We start from the raw sequence: 16,792 nt of genomic DNA, 5'->3' as shown, positions 1-16,792 counted from the left end.
TATTGACTCCTCCCAATAAGTCCTTGCCTTTCCAAGTGAACATAAATCCTGTCCCTTAGAATTTTTTCAAATAATTTTCCAACTACTGATGCAAGGCTCACTAGCTTATACTTTCCTGGCTTATCTATACTGCTCCTTTTGAATAAGGGAACATCAGCTATCCTCTAGTCTTCTGGAACCTCACTCTTGGCTAATGAAGATGTAAAAGTCTTTGTCAGAGTGCCAGCAATCTCCTCCCTTGCTTCCCATAGCATACTGGGATATATCCCACCAGGCTCTGGGGATTTATCCACCTTAATGTCCAGCCAATTTCTCTAACACCCTCCTTCTTGACACAGATATGTTCCAGAATATCAATATACCCCTTCCATAACTCTCCATCCTCAACATCCTTCTCCCTGGTAAGTACCAATGAGAAGTATTCATTTAGGTTCCTGCTCATATCCCCTGGCTCCTGAAGGGACCTACTCTTTTCCTACCTACCCTCTTGCTTTTAATATACTTATAAAAGGTTTCAGGACTCTCCTTAGTCCTGCTTGCCAAGGCAATTTCATGTTCTCTTTTTGCCCTCCTGATTTCTTTAAGTTCTCTTCTACAATCCCCAATAAACCTCAAAGGACTCACTCGAAACCAAATGCCCATACCTGACATTTGCTTCCTTCTTATTTCTGAAGAAACCATCCCTTGTTAACCAAGGTTCCCTAATCTTACCAACTTTGCTTCTTATTCTAACAGGAACACGTTGACTCTCAGCTCTTACTATCTCACCTTTAAATGCCTCCTACCTACTGGATGTTGTTTTTCCCTCTAGCAGCTGCTCCCAATCTACTTTCACCAGGTCCTACCTTACACAGTTGAAATCAGCCCTCCCCCAAATTAAGACTTTAATTCTAGGACAAACATTAGGTTTTTCCATGTCTACTTAGAATTTACCAAACTATGGTCACTGTTTCCAAAGGGTTCCTCTATAGACACTTCCACCACTCGCCCATCCTCATTTCTTAAGGTTGAGTACAGCCCCTTCCTGAGTAGGACTCTCAACGCATGCTATAAAAACCCTTCTTGAATGTATTTTACAAATTCCACCCCAACTAAGCTCCTTACACTCAGGCAATCCCAGTCGATATTGGGAAAGCTAAAAATCCCCCACTACCACAACCCTATTGTTTTTTTTTCCCTACTGTGATTTGCCTACATTTCTGTTCCTGTGGACTATTGGGAGGCCCATAGTATAACCCCAAAGTGAATGGCCCTTTCCTATTTCTAAGTTCTATCCACATGGCCTCATAGGCTGATCCTCCCTGAGTACTGCCATAATGGTCTCCCTGATTACCAACACAACACCCTTTTGTATCCCCCTCCATTACACCTAAAACTTCTATACCCTACAACACTGAGCTGCCAGTCCTGCCCTTCCATCATCCATGTTTCCATGACTGTAACAATACCATAGTCCTTGGTGCTGATCCATGCTCTCAGCTCATCTGTCTTGCCTGCAAGGCTCCTTATATATGCAAAGGGTGACGACTTGGTGTAGTATCCTATTATTAAAGGATTTAAGTTCTTTTAACTCATAAGTGGGCTTGGGGATTTGTGAAGAAGTTGGCATCTGATATCTTACAGGAACTCCCTGCTTTCTGGAATTTGTCTCTGCAATAGGACATTATGCTAAATAGAGTCAGTGAAAAAAGTGCTTGACTAGAAACCAATAAAAAAAATTTTCAAAAAGTGAAAATTTTTCATCCATGAAAAAATTTGTAATAATTTCTTTATGTATGTTGACAAAATACATGAGGCATGACATGTGTGTGTGACTGGATGTGTTCAAACAATTTAATCATCAAAACCATATACCAAGGGTCAGATCTGAATTATCTCAGAGTGACAAGGATTGTAAAGGCCAATAGATTTCAGTTAGTTTCAATTAATTTACATTAAAGGCAAAATAAAGCATAGTGACCAATCTATACTGGAGTGTTTCAAGGGAGTTCTCATGCACCAGGAGGCAATTGCCATGCAGAATATAAATGTGGAAACGAATGACTCATTATTGCATAATATTTTATTACAGGAAGGTCTGATCTCACAAGTAATTTATTGTATTGATACAAATTGTTTTGAAGTTAAATACTATCTTGTCTTTATTTCCATGACAGCTTGCAGCTGAATGCAAGTAAGGAAATACATTTCACCTCATGACGCTAATGAAGCATGGGAACATAATGCAAAAACTGTGTCTCCAAAACAAGGCAAAAATATTCCACTTCCATCACTAACTATCATTGTGATGGGTGCAAAGGCCTGATGCAAATTCTGCCTGCTATGTCTCAGTGGTAACCCTGAGTTTGATGGCTCTCTGCCTGTCCTGTCTGCCCCATCTTGCACCAGCCCACCCAAAATATGCCCAGGGCTAAACTTTAGCCGTTAGGTTAGTACTTACAAAGCGTTGATATTCCACTGAGGTTTTGGCTCGGCAAAGGCTTAGCCTACGAAAGAGAGGTGGTATGGCAGCAATGTGATTGAACCGGGGAGGTGACCCTTTCTGAAACACAGAATTGGCCAATGTTTTATAAGTATTGTTGAACACTGGTAATCATTTCAATATTTTTCAGCTCAGAAAGACATAACAGTTTAATTCAGAATGCAAGATATTATAAATCCAAGCAGATCCAAAGACAGGTACATAGTATTCCCAAGGAATCTGTCACATTTCCAGTCTAATTTAGACACAGTAGTTTGTTTAATAAAACCCAGAAGTCTTACACCCAATTTACAGTTGCAAAACATCAGCTGAATATCACCCACACGCAAGATTTAGAGTGGAAAAAGACTGATTAGTACATCAGATGTCGACTCCTGGGAAGAGTCACCCTTTTGTTTCCATCCAATTTCAATATTTTTCTCATTCAAGTATTTAACCAATTCTCTTTTAAAAGCTATCATTGACTGAATTTCAGCTATTCTTTCTGGTAGGTCATTCTGTTTTTCAAATACTTCTACGTTTAAATAAAAATTCTGCCATCTTGTCCTTCTATTGGTCTTAGCATTATTCACTTACCGGTAGACCAGCTGTAACTCAAAGAAAATATTTCAGAGGAAGATAATTAAATGCATCAAAGTTGTGATAAACTAAAGCCTCTCAATCTCAAATTTGGTTAAGATTACTACAGGATCTTCACCACATCTTTATCATGATTCCTAAACTACAATTTTCATGACTAAGATCAGTGGCCCAGAGTAAAATTAGGGTGGAATGGGAAACGAAAGTGAGATGGCTTAGGTACTGGCAGAGTTCCATTGCATCTCTGCTCATGATTCATACACCAGAATTTCTATTGGTAATCAAGAATAGCATTCAACTCATCCATCCACATGCACGTGACCTTGGAAAGAGTACAGGAGATTTATTACAATGATTCCTAAACTCACATTCCAGCTGTTGGTTTATTGCCTCACAAGTACTCCATTTGAAGTGCTCATCCATGAAAGTTTCTGTCTTTGCTATGCTTTCAGGCAATGAGTTCCAGACCCTCGCCATCAGCCAAGTGAAATAGTTTCTCATCTCCTCTCTAACCCTTCTGACATTTATGTTAAATTCACACCCTCTTATTACTCTCCACATACTGGAAAATAGGTCCTTCCTATCCATCCTGCCACAGGCCTTTGTAATTCTAAAAACATCAATTTAATCTCTCTTCAGTCTCTTCTCTAACAATCCCAGCCTAGCTAATCTTTCCTCATTGCTGAAATGCTAAAATCCTGGAAATATCTTTGTAAATTTTCTTTCTACCCTCTCTGGTACAATCACATTCTTCGTAAGTTAATAAATGCTATAGGGAACTCAAGGATTCTGGTGTAAGGGCAGGAAGTTGAGTTCGGTACAAGATCAGATCAATAGTAATCATAATGAATGGTAGTGCAGACTTGAGGAGCCATGTGGTTTTCTCCTTCTTACGTTCTCATACTGCCCATGTCAAACATTCTCTAGGATGGAGTAAGCTGGCAAGGTAGAAGGAAAAATAATTAAGTGCGATAGGGAAAATAAATGTACTATCAGCGTGTATCTCTTTGTATCCTGTGCATTCTAGACTCTGCTCCCACCTTATGAGATCTTTACCCAACACCTGCCCTCTTCCATTGCTCAAACCCAGCCAATCGCCTGAGAAAACTCATTTCTCACCATTCCTGAATAACACTTGCATTTGGTCCAAGAACAAAGCCATAGACTGGATGATATGTTGAAGCACTAATCTGGATGATATGTTTGAAATCAACACATAAGGTAGTGAAACAGGAAAGGCATCACAGTCTGTAAAATATTATGACTTCTGATGTTTGTATTTTTTTTCTGTTAAAAATGATTCTGAGCACACCAGCACTGCTGAAATATGTCCACATTTAGGGCAAAAATTCATCCGAAAGTGTGCAGAGAAAGTTGACACTGGTAAGGCAGCTGCTGGCATTACTCCTGCCTTGTCTCAGCTCGAAAGGTTACTTATAGAGTGATTCCAGTGGATCAACATTAAGGTACCCATGGAATGAGTATCTCAGCACCTAACGCTGTAAAAAATTCATCCCTGTTTGTTTTAGCACACTCCGTCAACTTTGTAAGGTTTTCGAAAAGACCACTAAGAGTTCTGAAGTTGCTTGATGTCAGCAGAGTGTCCCTTTAAGTAGACATTAAAGCAACAAAGGAGCACTATGCACTCCTAGTTGTATTGTTAGAGTTCAACAAATGTGGTGATTTGTACTATTAAGCTCTAATTTACATCAGTGTGGAGAAAACATGCAGTGTGTGACTTGTGATGTCATTAGAGGCATGACCAACATCAGGAAAACATCAGCCATGCGAAGGTGAATTGCTTAAGGAAATACCCAGGCCACTTTTCCAATGGGTGTGATTTCCTCTAGGAATGAGTGCTAGTGTGATCTGCACTGGCTAAAATCAGTTCCATCCATGCATTGCACATGAAAAACAGGTGGCAGTAGATCCAATTTCTTGGCTCACATTTATTTCCCTACATTTCTCCTCCAAAAAACGTATGAAGTGTTTGGCAAAGAGTTAGGCATCCATTTAGACATGTCCAAGCTAATACACATGTGCTTCTGTCATACATTGAATGGAAAGCAATGTGCAATAGATAGAGGCCTTTAAGAGGTTCACTAGCCTTGTGAATTACATAATTATTCCCACATGAATGCAGAAATAGCAATATTATTGTGGTGTAAATGGATGACAAAAACAAGATTGTGGAAACATAAATGTTTTCATAATTTTGCAAATCCACCTGTGTTTTAATACTAGATTCAAGCCACATGTGCTAGCTCTATTGCTTCAGGGCAAGTATCGACATGTTCTTTGCTTCTACTCTTTGACAAATGGCCACACAGAACAGCTCAAGGGGCGGGATGGAGGAGTTAATAGCTGCACAATTGGAGAGAATGAATGCAAGGTGAACGATCTTAAGTCACCGAGCAAGCAAAATCATCCAGTTCAACAAGGATTCAGTCTAATGATTGGGTGTTTTATTTGCTTTTGAACAACTTTCTCTGGTACAGGGCTGCTCTCAGAGTTTAATGTGCTGATTACCAATCCAAAAAGATCAGTTATTTTTTGGCTGAAATTTGGCACTCATAAATGGAATGTAGCTGCTGGTCCATTCACATTATGGAGCAGATTGTGTAAATAAGTAACAGTGTGGAAACAATGCCCACTTTGACTAATGCATAAACATGATGGCAGCATCTGGCAGGGAAGAGTTGCTCTTGAATTGTGAATTGCCATGGCTTGATGAATGATTTCCACTATTCTCCATTACCCTTGCAAATTGCCCTTGCTCACTTAATATCCCCATTAAGTTGTTGCCTTTGCACATAGATTGCCCCTTAAACTAGTTACAATGAGTTGTACAGTAGTAAATGGTCCAAGTTCCCTTCTAAAAAATGACAAATATTTGGATTAAAAAAAACAACTTTCATGAACATGAAACATTTCAAATCATTTTACAGCTAAGTGTGAATTTTTAAAGTATTGCCATTCTTTAAATGCAGCAATCATTTCCACTCAGTCAGCTCCCTCAAACAGAAATGTGACAAGTGACCAGACTTCCTTTTAGTTGTGATGCTGTTTGAAAATCAGATAGGGTCCCTGGTTTAACATCTCATCTGAAACATGGCATCTCTAACAATACAACATTCCCTCAATATTGCATTAGAGCTTCAGATATTTGCATTCAAGTTCCTGGAGTGAGAATTTAAAATACAACAGTACTACCTACTGAGCCATATCTGGCAATGTGATGATTGTCAATGAACTTTACACCGTATTTAACAGTATACTGAAACTCATAAAACGTTGATAGGTTAAAGGCATACATTTAAACTTCCTGTACTCTCAACCATCAAATCAAATGACATTAGGCCATAAAAGCCCTAATGCTACTACTGTCAATGAAGACGAGAGCTGATAGAAGTCATTTGTTTCATCAACTGAAAACTGACGACCTGAATAGGATGAAGACTCAGGGGCTTAAAAGTCACAAAATATCTGTATATGAAGTCCATAAGCTTCTGAAGAAGACAGACAAAACTGTCACATACCAGCAACAACAGGAACACAATGAACCATGTTTAAATGTTAGAATCTATTGATTAATAACTACTTGTAATATTATGAGAAATTAAAACATTAGATATCAGACATTGACCCCAAAATAAATCTGAAGTGTGTGTGTGTGGCAAGTTCCCAAACCCCCAAGTTTAGAAACAGTTCTCAAAGTTTTATAATGGCAAACTAGTTCAGTTCAGCAAGTCATGAAGTAGAAGAATGAGCAAAGGCTTCTGAAAACCATGTTAGAATGCAGAGAAAATGGAGTTTACGAAACCCACAAGTTCCACAATGGAACAATGCGACATCTCAATCGCCAAAGAACTCTGTTGCTTTTAGTCAGAGATATCCACTTCGATCAATACGTGACCGCCCACAGATATACCCGATTCCTGGTACAGGTTAACGACAAAGTGGACTCCACTTATTGTTCATGCATTGTATGGTGACAACCACAACGATTATGATTCACTCATAGATCCAGAGACTGGCAGTCAGTGCTCCCAACACACTCTCTCTCTCTCCCCCCCTCCAACCCCCCCCCCGCCCCCATCTGTACAGTTGCCAGTTATAGTATTTTTTTTCACTCGCAGTATTCAGATAAAGCCACACACATCTACACTACCATCCAGGTGCCTTAAAGGGACACTCACCAAGTAGCAACCTGGCTCGTAACAAAACTGAATCAAATCTGTGTTCTGCAAAGGAATGGGACTACCACTAGGAAATCTCAGGACTGTTCCTGCAGCATTTCATTATACACCAAATTAGCCCGCTTTTGTCCTTGATAGGGAATCATAGGTCAAGCTGTACAGAACAAGTTCAGGATATGGTTGCTTCAAAACATGTCATAAAAGATCCATTCAGATAACTTGAAAATCAAAAAAATTCTGCAGATGCTGGAAATCTAAAATGAAAACAGAAAATAACTCAGCAGGCCAGGTTTCATCTGCGGGAAGAGAAACAGAGTTAACATTTTTGGTTGAAAACCCTTCAGCAAGAGAGACAGACAGAACTCCCATCATGGAGCAGACCAGGAACTTATTCAGAAAATTCTTCAGGGTCTTCGACCTGAAAAGTTAACTCTATTTTCCATGGAAGCAGCCTGGCCTGCTGAGTATGTCCAGCATTTTGTGTTATCTCAGGTAACTTGTGTAAATGCAGCATCCACTAACCACCACAGTTTCTACTTAAACTGCAAAGTTTGCAAATGCCCAGAGGAGGTTAATGGAATATACAGTTTGAGAGATTACACTGGGCAGTGAATCATAGAAATGTAATTTTATGCCGGATCAAAGAAGAAGAAAAAGAAAATGATCATTTAAAATTCTTGATTCTCATCCCTCCAGGGAGGGAGTTGTATTTACAAATTTTTTTAAAAGTTATTCTAAACGTTAATTTTTCAATTTTCCCTTTTTCTTTTTTCCCTCTCCCCCTCGCTTCATCAGATCTGATTCTCCTGTCTTTATTTCTCCCTCTGTACCTAATTTGAAATTGAATTCACCCTTCTTCCATTCATTTCAATCATTAAAACTCATTGGTTAAGGGGACAGACATATTCACTGAAGGCACAGTATTGCTATATCACCTGCCCAGAAATTTAAAGGGATTAAGTTTGGCAGTATACACTTCATCATACTGTTGCCATAGTCTTTTCCACCAGTTGCATTTCCTTTAACCCTTCTTTGCCCTGCCAATATCAACAAGGTGCAAGGTATAATATTATAAATTTTAAAAAACCAAGTGGCCAAATTGTACCAAAATATTTATGGATTCTCTCATATTATTCCTGTTACAATTCAAGAATCATTATTCCAACTGCTGCAGTGCTGCTTCTTTTTTTTAAAAGAAATACGCATGTCAAACTGTCCTACTATGTGCTTCCTACTGGAAATCCCAAATATCTAAATGCACAGCTGGAGTAGCATGTCCAATTCAGAGCGTCACACTTGGAAATGATGCTGAGGAGATTTGCTGGGATGGTATCAGGATGTAGGATTTTATGTGCAAGCCATTATTTAGTTGGTGGCACTCCTGTCTCTGTGTCAGAATGTTTTGGAGTTTAAGCCCTGAACTGAATACAAAGTTTCCAATGCAGTTCTGAGGTAGATGATAAACCGAGGTCCTGATTGCCCTTTCAGTGATGTAAAAGATTCCATGGCTCAACTTTGAAGAAGAGCATGGAGATCTCCCTGGAGCCCTGTACATTATATATTTCTCATTTAGCATCAATAATAATCAGACAATATGGGCATTAATACAATGCTATTTGTGGGTACTTAGAGTGTGTAATTGGCTGTCATATTTCCTGCATCACAGCATTGACTATACTTAAAAAGTATCTATTCGGCCGTAAGTTGCTTCAGGACATCCTGAGGTTCTGAAAGGTACTGAAGAAATGCAAGAGTTTCACTGCCCACCCCACCCCCAACTTCTCTACTCCTCTTCCTTACTACTTTCTCCTCAACCCAACAGTCTTCCTCTCTCTCACCTCTTACTTTCCCCCATTATATCTTCCCCTGTTCACTTCCTCCTCTTTCTTTCCTTACACCTCCTTGCTTGACCACACACCATCCCAACTCTCCTCCCCCATCAGCCACCATATGTAAGAGGGTAATCAGAACCCAGCAATTTAGACAGGATTTTCCCCTTATAACTGCCGGTGCAGAAATTTTTTTATCCATCTGTAAAAATAAGGACAGAATGCATGTCTTGAAATTGTAGACTGTCCTTTATTCCAGAATCACCTCAAAATTACATTCAGTCTTGATACTATGCAAAATAACTAGTGAATTGAGTTTAACAAAATTCCTGAGACTTCCATATCTGTTCCCTCTTGTAACTACTTAGTAGAAGAATACAAGAATATAGAAGGAGTAGGCTACCTGGCCCCTCAAGCCTGCCCCACTATTCAATATGATCATTGCTAATCAGCCTCAGGCTTCAATTCTTCCTCAGCTTGTTCCACATAGCTTTCAATTCCCCAATCTTTCAAATACCCCCAGTGATCTAGCCTCCACAACCTTTCAAGGTAGAGAATTGCAGAGCATCACCTCCCTCTGAAAGAAGAAATTCCTCTGCCTCTCAGATTTAAATGACTGCTCCTTTATCTCATCACTGCATCCCATTGTTTGAGACTGTCCCAGCTGTTTTTAGGTCAACCTCGCATCCCAGGAATTAGCTGAGTGAATCTCTACTGGACTACCTCCAACGCTTGTATATCCTTTCTTAAGCAAGACTAAAACTGTACACAGCACTCCAGATGTGGCCTCATCAATACCCTGTACAACTGTAACAATACTTTATTTCTAAACTCCAACCCCCTTGTGTTAAAGCTCAATATTGCCACTTGCCTTCCTGACTACTTACTGCACAACCCTCCCTGCCATCGAGGACATCTTCAAGGGGTGGTCCCTCAAGAAGGCGGCATCCAGCACTGAGGACCCTCACCATCCGGGATATGCCCTCTTCACATTACTACTATCAGGGAGGAGGTACAGAAGCCTGAAGACCCACATTCAATGTTTCAGGAACAGCTTCTTCCCCTCCGCCATCAGATTTCTGAATGGTCCATGAACACTACCTCGTTATTCCTCTTTTGCTTATTTTTGTAACTTACTGTAATTTTTATGTTTTTATGTCTTGCACTGTACTGCTGCTGCAAAACAACAAATTTCACGACATATGTCTGTGATAATAAACCTGATTCTGAGTCTGACCTGCATGGTAAATTCTCATGGTTCTTACACAAGACTTCCTACACCCCTCTGTACGCCACTCATTTGCAGTCTCTCTCCATTTATGGAATAGTCTGCCTTTTAATTCCATCTACTGAAGTTCATGACCTCACACGTTCCTACATTAAACTCCATTTGCCAAATTTTTCACCCACTCACTCAACCTACCTAATATCCTGCTGTGGATGACAAATATCCTCACCACAGCATGCCACTAAACCTATTTTCATGTCATCAGCAAACTTGAATACCTACACTCTGCCTACTTCTCCAAGCCATTAATATAGAGAGTAAGTAATTGATGGCTGAGAACTGATCCTTGGCACACACACTAAATATGTTCTTTCACTGAAAAAGGCGCATTTATTCTCTCAAACTATGTTAACACACTTAACCCAGTACAGTAAGGTCTTGTTTGCCAGCCTTTTATGGGGCACCTTATTGAATACTTCTGGAAAACCAAATGCACTACACCTGAAGGTTTTCCTCTATCAATTTGGCTTGTTGCATCCTCGAAGAATTCTAGCAAATTTGTGAATTGTTATTTCCTTTTAATAAAATCAAGTTAAATTGGTTTGATTACATAAAGCTTCTCTAAATGACTACCTATTTCTTCCTCGTTTATAGACCCTTTCATCTTGCCAACAACAGATGTATAATTGGCCCATAGTTTCCACTTTTTGGCTCCTTCCCTTTTTAAACAAGAGAGTCACATTGGTGGTTTTCCAATCCACTAGTACCTCCCAAAACTTAGTAAGTTTTGAAAAACTTGAACCAATGGCTCCACAGTCTCTGCAGCCACTTACTTTAAACCCTTTGGATGCCAGCCATTAAGTCTTGGTGACTTCTGTCTTTAGTCCATTAGTTTTTTTCCAAGACCTTGTCTTTCATAAAACATAGAACATAGAACAGTCCAGCACTGGAACTGGCCCTTCGGCCTACAACGTTGTGTTGAACTATTTAAGCTAATGACACCCAATCACTTCTGCCCGCACATGGTCCATATCCATCTATTCTGCATATTCATGCACCCATCTAAGAGCCTATTAAATGCCTCTATCATATCTGCCTCCACCACCACCCTATACTGGGATTGTTACAAGCTCTTCCATATTCAAACTAGTCCATCTGTTATATTTGGGATAATTGCAGCCTTCACCATGGTAAAACTAGTGGAAATAATTGGTTTAAAATTACCTGCCATTACTTTCTTGTTATTAATTCCCCAATCTCACTCTCAGGGAGTTCCACACATACCTTAACTAACCTCTTCCTTTTCATATGTCCATAGAAACTCTTGCTGTTTGTTTTGCTATTACTTGCCAGTTTTCTCTCATAATCAAAATCCTCCCTCCTCATTAGCTTTTAAGTCTCTTGAGGCTGGTTGTTGAAAAATTCCCAGTCTTCTGATCTGCAACTAGCTTTTGCCACTCAGTATGCTCTGTTTTTTGATTTAATATTTTCCTTTACCTCCTTTGTTAACCACAGAGGGTTCATCTTTCTCTTTGAGTTCCTCTTTCTAATTGAAAGATACATACTAATATTCGTGTCAATTTGTAATGTCTAGAGAGAGTGTCCAATCCTTATTTTATTAATTTTAATAGTTAATATTAACATTTGCCATTTCCTCACTAATGAATGAGTCACCTGTCATCAACTAGATTTATGCCATGTTTACGTTCCTTGTTAGCTTCATTATTTCTGACCTTTATGTTCATATAAGTCCTATTCTTCTGCTTCCATGGACTGTCAACCATCACACCCACCACTGTCTGCCCTCTTTCCATCTTCCTTTCCTTCTCCCTAGTGTCCATTTATTACTATATCCAGCATTGCCAGCATTCCCAGCCTCTCCTCATATTTATCATCAACTCTCTCTGCACCCCTTCTAACTATATTTCTTAAGCCTGCTTGACATAAAACCTTGAATGTTATCTAATGCATTTCACACAAACCCCCTTCTACAACATCATTTTATTCTTGGTCTTTTTAACAAAGACCCCACCACTGTATGGCCCATCACAATCCACCCAGTTTCACGATATCTTTAACTTTTCACTCCATCTGTAGTCTGAAATACAAATTTCAACCAAGATTTCAATGAAAAAGACTTGCAGTTACATAGCAACTGTCATCATCTCATGATGTCCAAAGGTCTCTACAATCAATGAAATAATTTGAAGTATAGTCACTATTATAACGTGGAAAATGTAGCAACAAATGTGTGCTTAGCAACCTCCCATAAATAGCATTAGCAGACCTTTGGCAAATCGATAGGTTCAAGGGGCAAGGTAATCGCAAAACAAGTTTGGGACAAGTCTCAAGGAACAAAATGAAAGCATGTCACAAAGGAAACTTAATCCTTTGTGTAATTACAGTCATTAATTTCAGCCTGTATTAAAACAGCAAAATATTTACCTCACACATACTTCATTACATAGTTAATCACCAGTAAACAAAACATACCATTCCGAGGTATATTCCAGTCATGTTCCCAGAAGTGGAATTTCGGTGCTTATTCTGCATGTTGGAACTCCAGTATCCTCGCATGCAAAGAGTATAAAGGTATGTTTTCAGGCAGAAGTGAAATGTTCCTTATCCATTTTGCAAACACTTAGTTTGTGTGCCAATAAACGGTTCTCACAGATAAAGAAGAAACAGCAGGTGACTGTCAATAAAATAGAAAATGAAGATGATTTATGGAATTAATGTTATTGTTCATAACTCTGGAAAAAATAAAGAAAATTATTACTATACATCAGAGCAGGAAACTTACTTCTATTATAGAGTCATAGAGCAATACTGCACAGATACAGGCCCTTTGGCCCAACAAGTCCATGCTGACCACGGTGTCCACCCAGCTAGTCCCAATTTCCTGTGTTCAGGCCATATCCCTCTGATCCCCGCACCTCCATACACCTATCCAATTGCTTCTTCAATGATACTATTGGACCTGCCTCAACCATTTGCTCTGGCAGCTTGTTCCATATAATCACCACCCTCTGCATGAAAAAAGTTGCCCCTCAAGTCACTTTTAAATCTTTCCCTTCTCACCCTAAATCTATGCCCCCTAGTCTTGGACTCTTCTACCCTGGGGAAAAGACTATTACTATCCATCTTATCTATGCCTCTTATAACTTTAAACATTTCTATAAGGTCACCCCTTATTCTCCTACATTCCAAGGAACAAAGACCTAGCCTGGCCAACCTCTCCCTATAACTCAGGCCCTTAAGTCCTGGCAACATCCTCGTAAATGTTTTCTGCAATCTTTTCAGTTTGAACATGTCTTTCCTATAACAGAGTAACAAAACTGTACACAATACTCCAAATATGGCTTCACCAACGACTTATACAACTGCAACATAATGTCACAACTCCTATACTCAATGCCCTGACTGATGAATGCCAGTGTGCTAAATGCCTTTTTCACCACCCTGTCTACCTGTGACACCACCTTCAATGAACTATGCACTAGTACTCCTAGGTTGCTCTGTTCCATTACACTCCCTAGTGCCCTACCATTCATAGTACAAGTCCTATGCTGGTTTGACTTTCCAAAATGCATCACCTCACACTTATCTATATTGAAATCCATTTGCCACTCCTCGGCCCACTTCTCTAAGTGACCAAGACCCCAAGTAATCTACGATAACTTTCTTCACTGTCAACAATACCTCCTAACTTCATGTCATCCACAAACTTACTGATCAAGCCTTGAGCATTTGCATCCAAATCATTTATACAAGCTATGAATTGTCAACAACAACCCCTGTGGTACACCACTAGTCACCAGCCTCCATTCCAAGAAACAACCTTCAACCACCACCCTCTGCTTCCTACTTCCAAGGCAATTTTGAATCAACCAAACTCTCTCTCGCTGGATTCCATGGGACCTAAATTTCCAGACCAGCCTACCATGCAGGACTTTGTCAAAGACCTTGCTAAAGTCCAAAACACAGCACGTGGACATCACTGGTGAAGCAAGAATTCCAAGTACATGCTAATTGCTCCTGAGATAACAATGATGAGCCAATGTCTTAAACCATTCATAGCTACTTGGTATAACTAGTGGTTTGTTAAACCATTTAAAGACAGTTAAAATCAACCACCTTGATATGTGCCTGGATTGAGAAACAGACCATATCACAGCCAGAATCACAGATTTACTTCTCCGAAGGGACAGTAGGTTACAAGATGTTTTTTTGTTAAATGACAAGCCCATAATTGCATCACCATTAATACTGATAGTAGCCTTCAGAATGATCGTAAAGCATCATGGAATTGTTGCAGCACAAAAGAGACCATTTAGCTAACTTAGTCTTTGCCAGCTTGTTACAGAGCAATCCCTTCAGGCCCATTTCCCTACTCTTTCTCTCCAGCTCTGCAATTATTTTTCTTCAAGTTCCTATCCAATTCCACTTTGAAAGCCCTAATTGATTCTGCTTCCACCACACCAATCAGATTACAACCAGTTTCTCTATAAAGAAACATTTTCCTCATTTCTTTTGTAGTTCTTTCTTTGCCCGTTTAAATATGTGTCACCAGCCGATCAAACATCTGCTGGTGGAAACAACTTCTTAAACCTGCCATGACCTTGCAATGCCTCCATCAAAGCTCTTCTTAATCTTACTTGCTTCAAGGGGAACAGCCCCAGTTTCTCCAATCTAATCTGTACCAGATGGATATGATAAGCTGACTTGCCTCCTTCCATGTCGTAAGTTTTCTATGATTCAATGAATTGTGTGATCCCTTATCCCCGCAATCATTCCAGTGAAGCTTTTCTGCACTCTCTCCAAGGCTTTCACATCCTTCTTATTAAGTTGTATTATTTGGAGTTTAGAAGAATGAGGGGTGATCTTACTGAACCATACAAGATACCAAGGGGGCATGTCAGGGTAGAAGTTGAGATGCTTCCATGATAGAGAGAGTCTCAAACTAAGTGACATAGTTACAAGATAAGGGGGTGGTCATTAAAGTTGAGGTACATAGGAATTCTTGCAGAAGGTGGTGAATCTCTGGAACTCTCTACCCCAGAGGGTTGTGGAGGGTAGATCATTGGAAGCATTTAAAGACGAGGTAGATATATTTTTGAAATATCTGGGAACTGAGGGCTATGGTGAACTGGCACAGAGAGGAGATGAGGTATGGGTAGAATGGTAGAAGGCTTAAGGGGCTGAATGGCCTCCTTCTACTATTTTCCCCAAAGCACCCCTACCCTACAACCTCTTACACCAGCTACAGTACATACCCAGTCAGGCCTGGTCATCTGTACCTCTGAAGCTCATCCTGAACGAGACTACTTGGTAACACATTTTCAATGGAGAAATGAACATAGGTTGTTCTTTGCCACTTTAAGGCCTCAGGCACAAAGTGATATTTGCAACAGGAGCAGGATTAGGAGCCAAGAGCTGGGGAGGGGGGTGGGTGGGGGTTGCTAACTTTTCCAAGCCAATGCCTTTAAAGTGGTATAATATCCCACAATGCGCTACAGGAATGTCAGAAAATAAAATTTGATACAAGGAAATTTGATACTTGATGGAAGTTTATACAATTATGACAGGCACAAATAGACAGCCAGTATCTTTTTCCCCAGGGATGAAACGTCTAATACCAGAGAGCAATAAAATTAAAGGTGAGAGGGGGAGAGTTCAGAGGAGATGTGCAGGGCAAGTATTTTTTTATACACACACACACACACACACACACACACACACACACACACACACACAGAATGGTGGGTGCCAGGAATGAGCCGCCAGGTGTGGTAGTGGAAGCAGATACGATAGAGGCATTTAAGAGACTGTTAGATAGGCACGTGAATATACAGAGAATGGAGGGATATAGACTATGTGCATACAGAAGGGATGAGGTGTCATTAGCTTAATTAGTTTGGCACAACATTGTGGGCCAAAGGTCCTGTTCCTGTGCTGTATTGTTCTATGTTCAATGAAATATTATGAGTTATTAAGAGTTGGGTTTTAAGATGCATTGTGAAAGAGAACTGGAAGATAGAACAGCAGGAAGATTAGACCACAAACTACTGATGCTAGTGTCACCAATAGCAGGTAAAAAAATTGGGGATATACAACCACTACAACTGGAAGTACAGAAATTTTGGAGATTTACAGGGCTCAAGATTACATAAAGAGGAGGCAATCATTAGACATTCAAAATACAGAAAAGAAATTAGAAAAAAATAAAGGAAATCTAGATTAGGAGTCAAATTAGGTCAATGATCACAGAGTTTATGGATGAGCCGAATTTAAAAGTGAGGAAGAATACTGGTAGCAGAGCTTTGAATGAGTTTAAATATATGGGGGATAGCAAATGGCTGACAGCACTATTTTCAGCCAATAAAGAGATGATTGGCTATTTTACCCAGCTGTAAGTGACAATGGATTAATTTGCAATAATCAAAAGCACGGATGATGGTTTCAGCAGTAGAAA

The 16,792-nt window shown here is 39.7% G+C and overlaps 1 protein-coding gene across 1 annotated transcript in view; it reads right to left on the bottom strand.

Moving 5' to 3' along the window:
• LOC127567989 (uncharacterized) overlaps window positions 1-16,792 on the bottom strand; it is a 165,739-nt gene that overhangs the window by 147,331 nt on the left and 1,616 nt on the right. The window contains exons 2-3 of the mRNA XM_052011233.1: window positions 12,811-13,012; window positions 2,441-2,542 (exon numbers count right to left, since the gene is read on the bottom strand). Coding sequence (XP_051867193.1) covers window positions 2,441-2,542; window positions 12,811-12,894 — 186 coding nt within the window. The 5' untranslated portion in view covers window positions 12,895-13,012. The remainder of the gene's footprint in view (window positions 1-2,440; window positions 2,543-12,810; window positions 13,013-16,792) is intronic.

This window comes from Pristis pectinata, chromosome 3 (assembly GCF_009764475.1).
Source record: "Pristis pectinata isolate sPriPec2 chromosome 3, sPriPec2.1.pri, whole genome shotgun sequence".
NCBI lineage: Eukaryota > Metazoa > Chordata > Chondrichthyes > Rhinopristiformes > Pristidae > Pristis > Pristis pectinata.
Note: the sequence above shows the minus strand (reverse complement) of the source record. Positions and strands in the feature narration are given on the sequence as shown.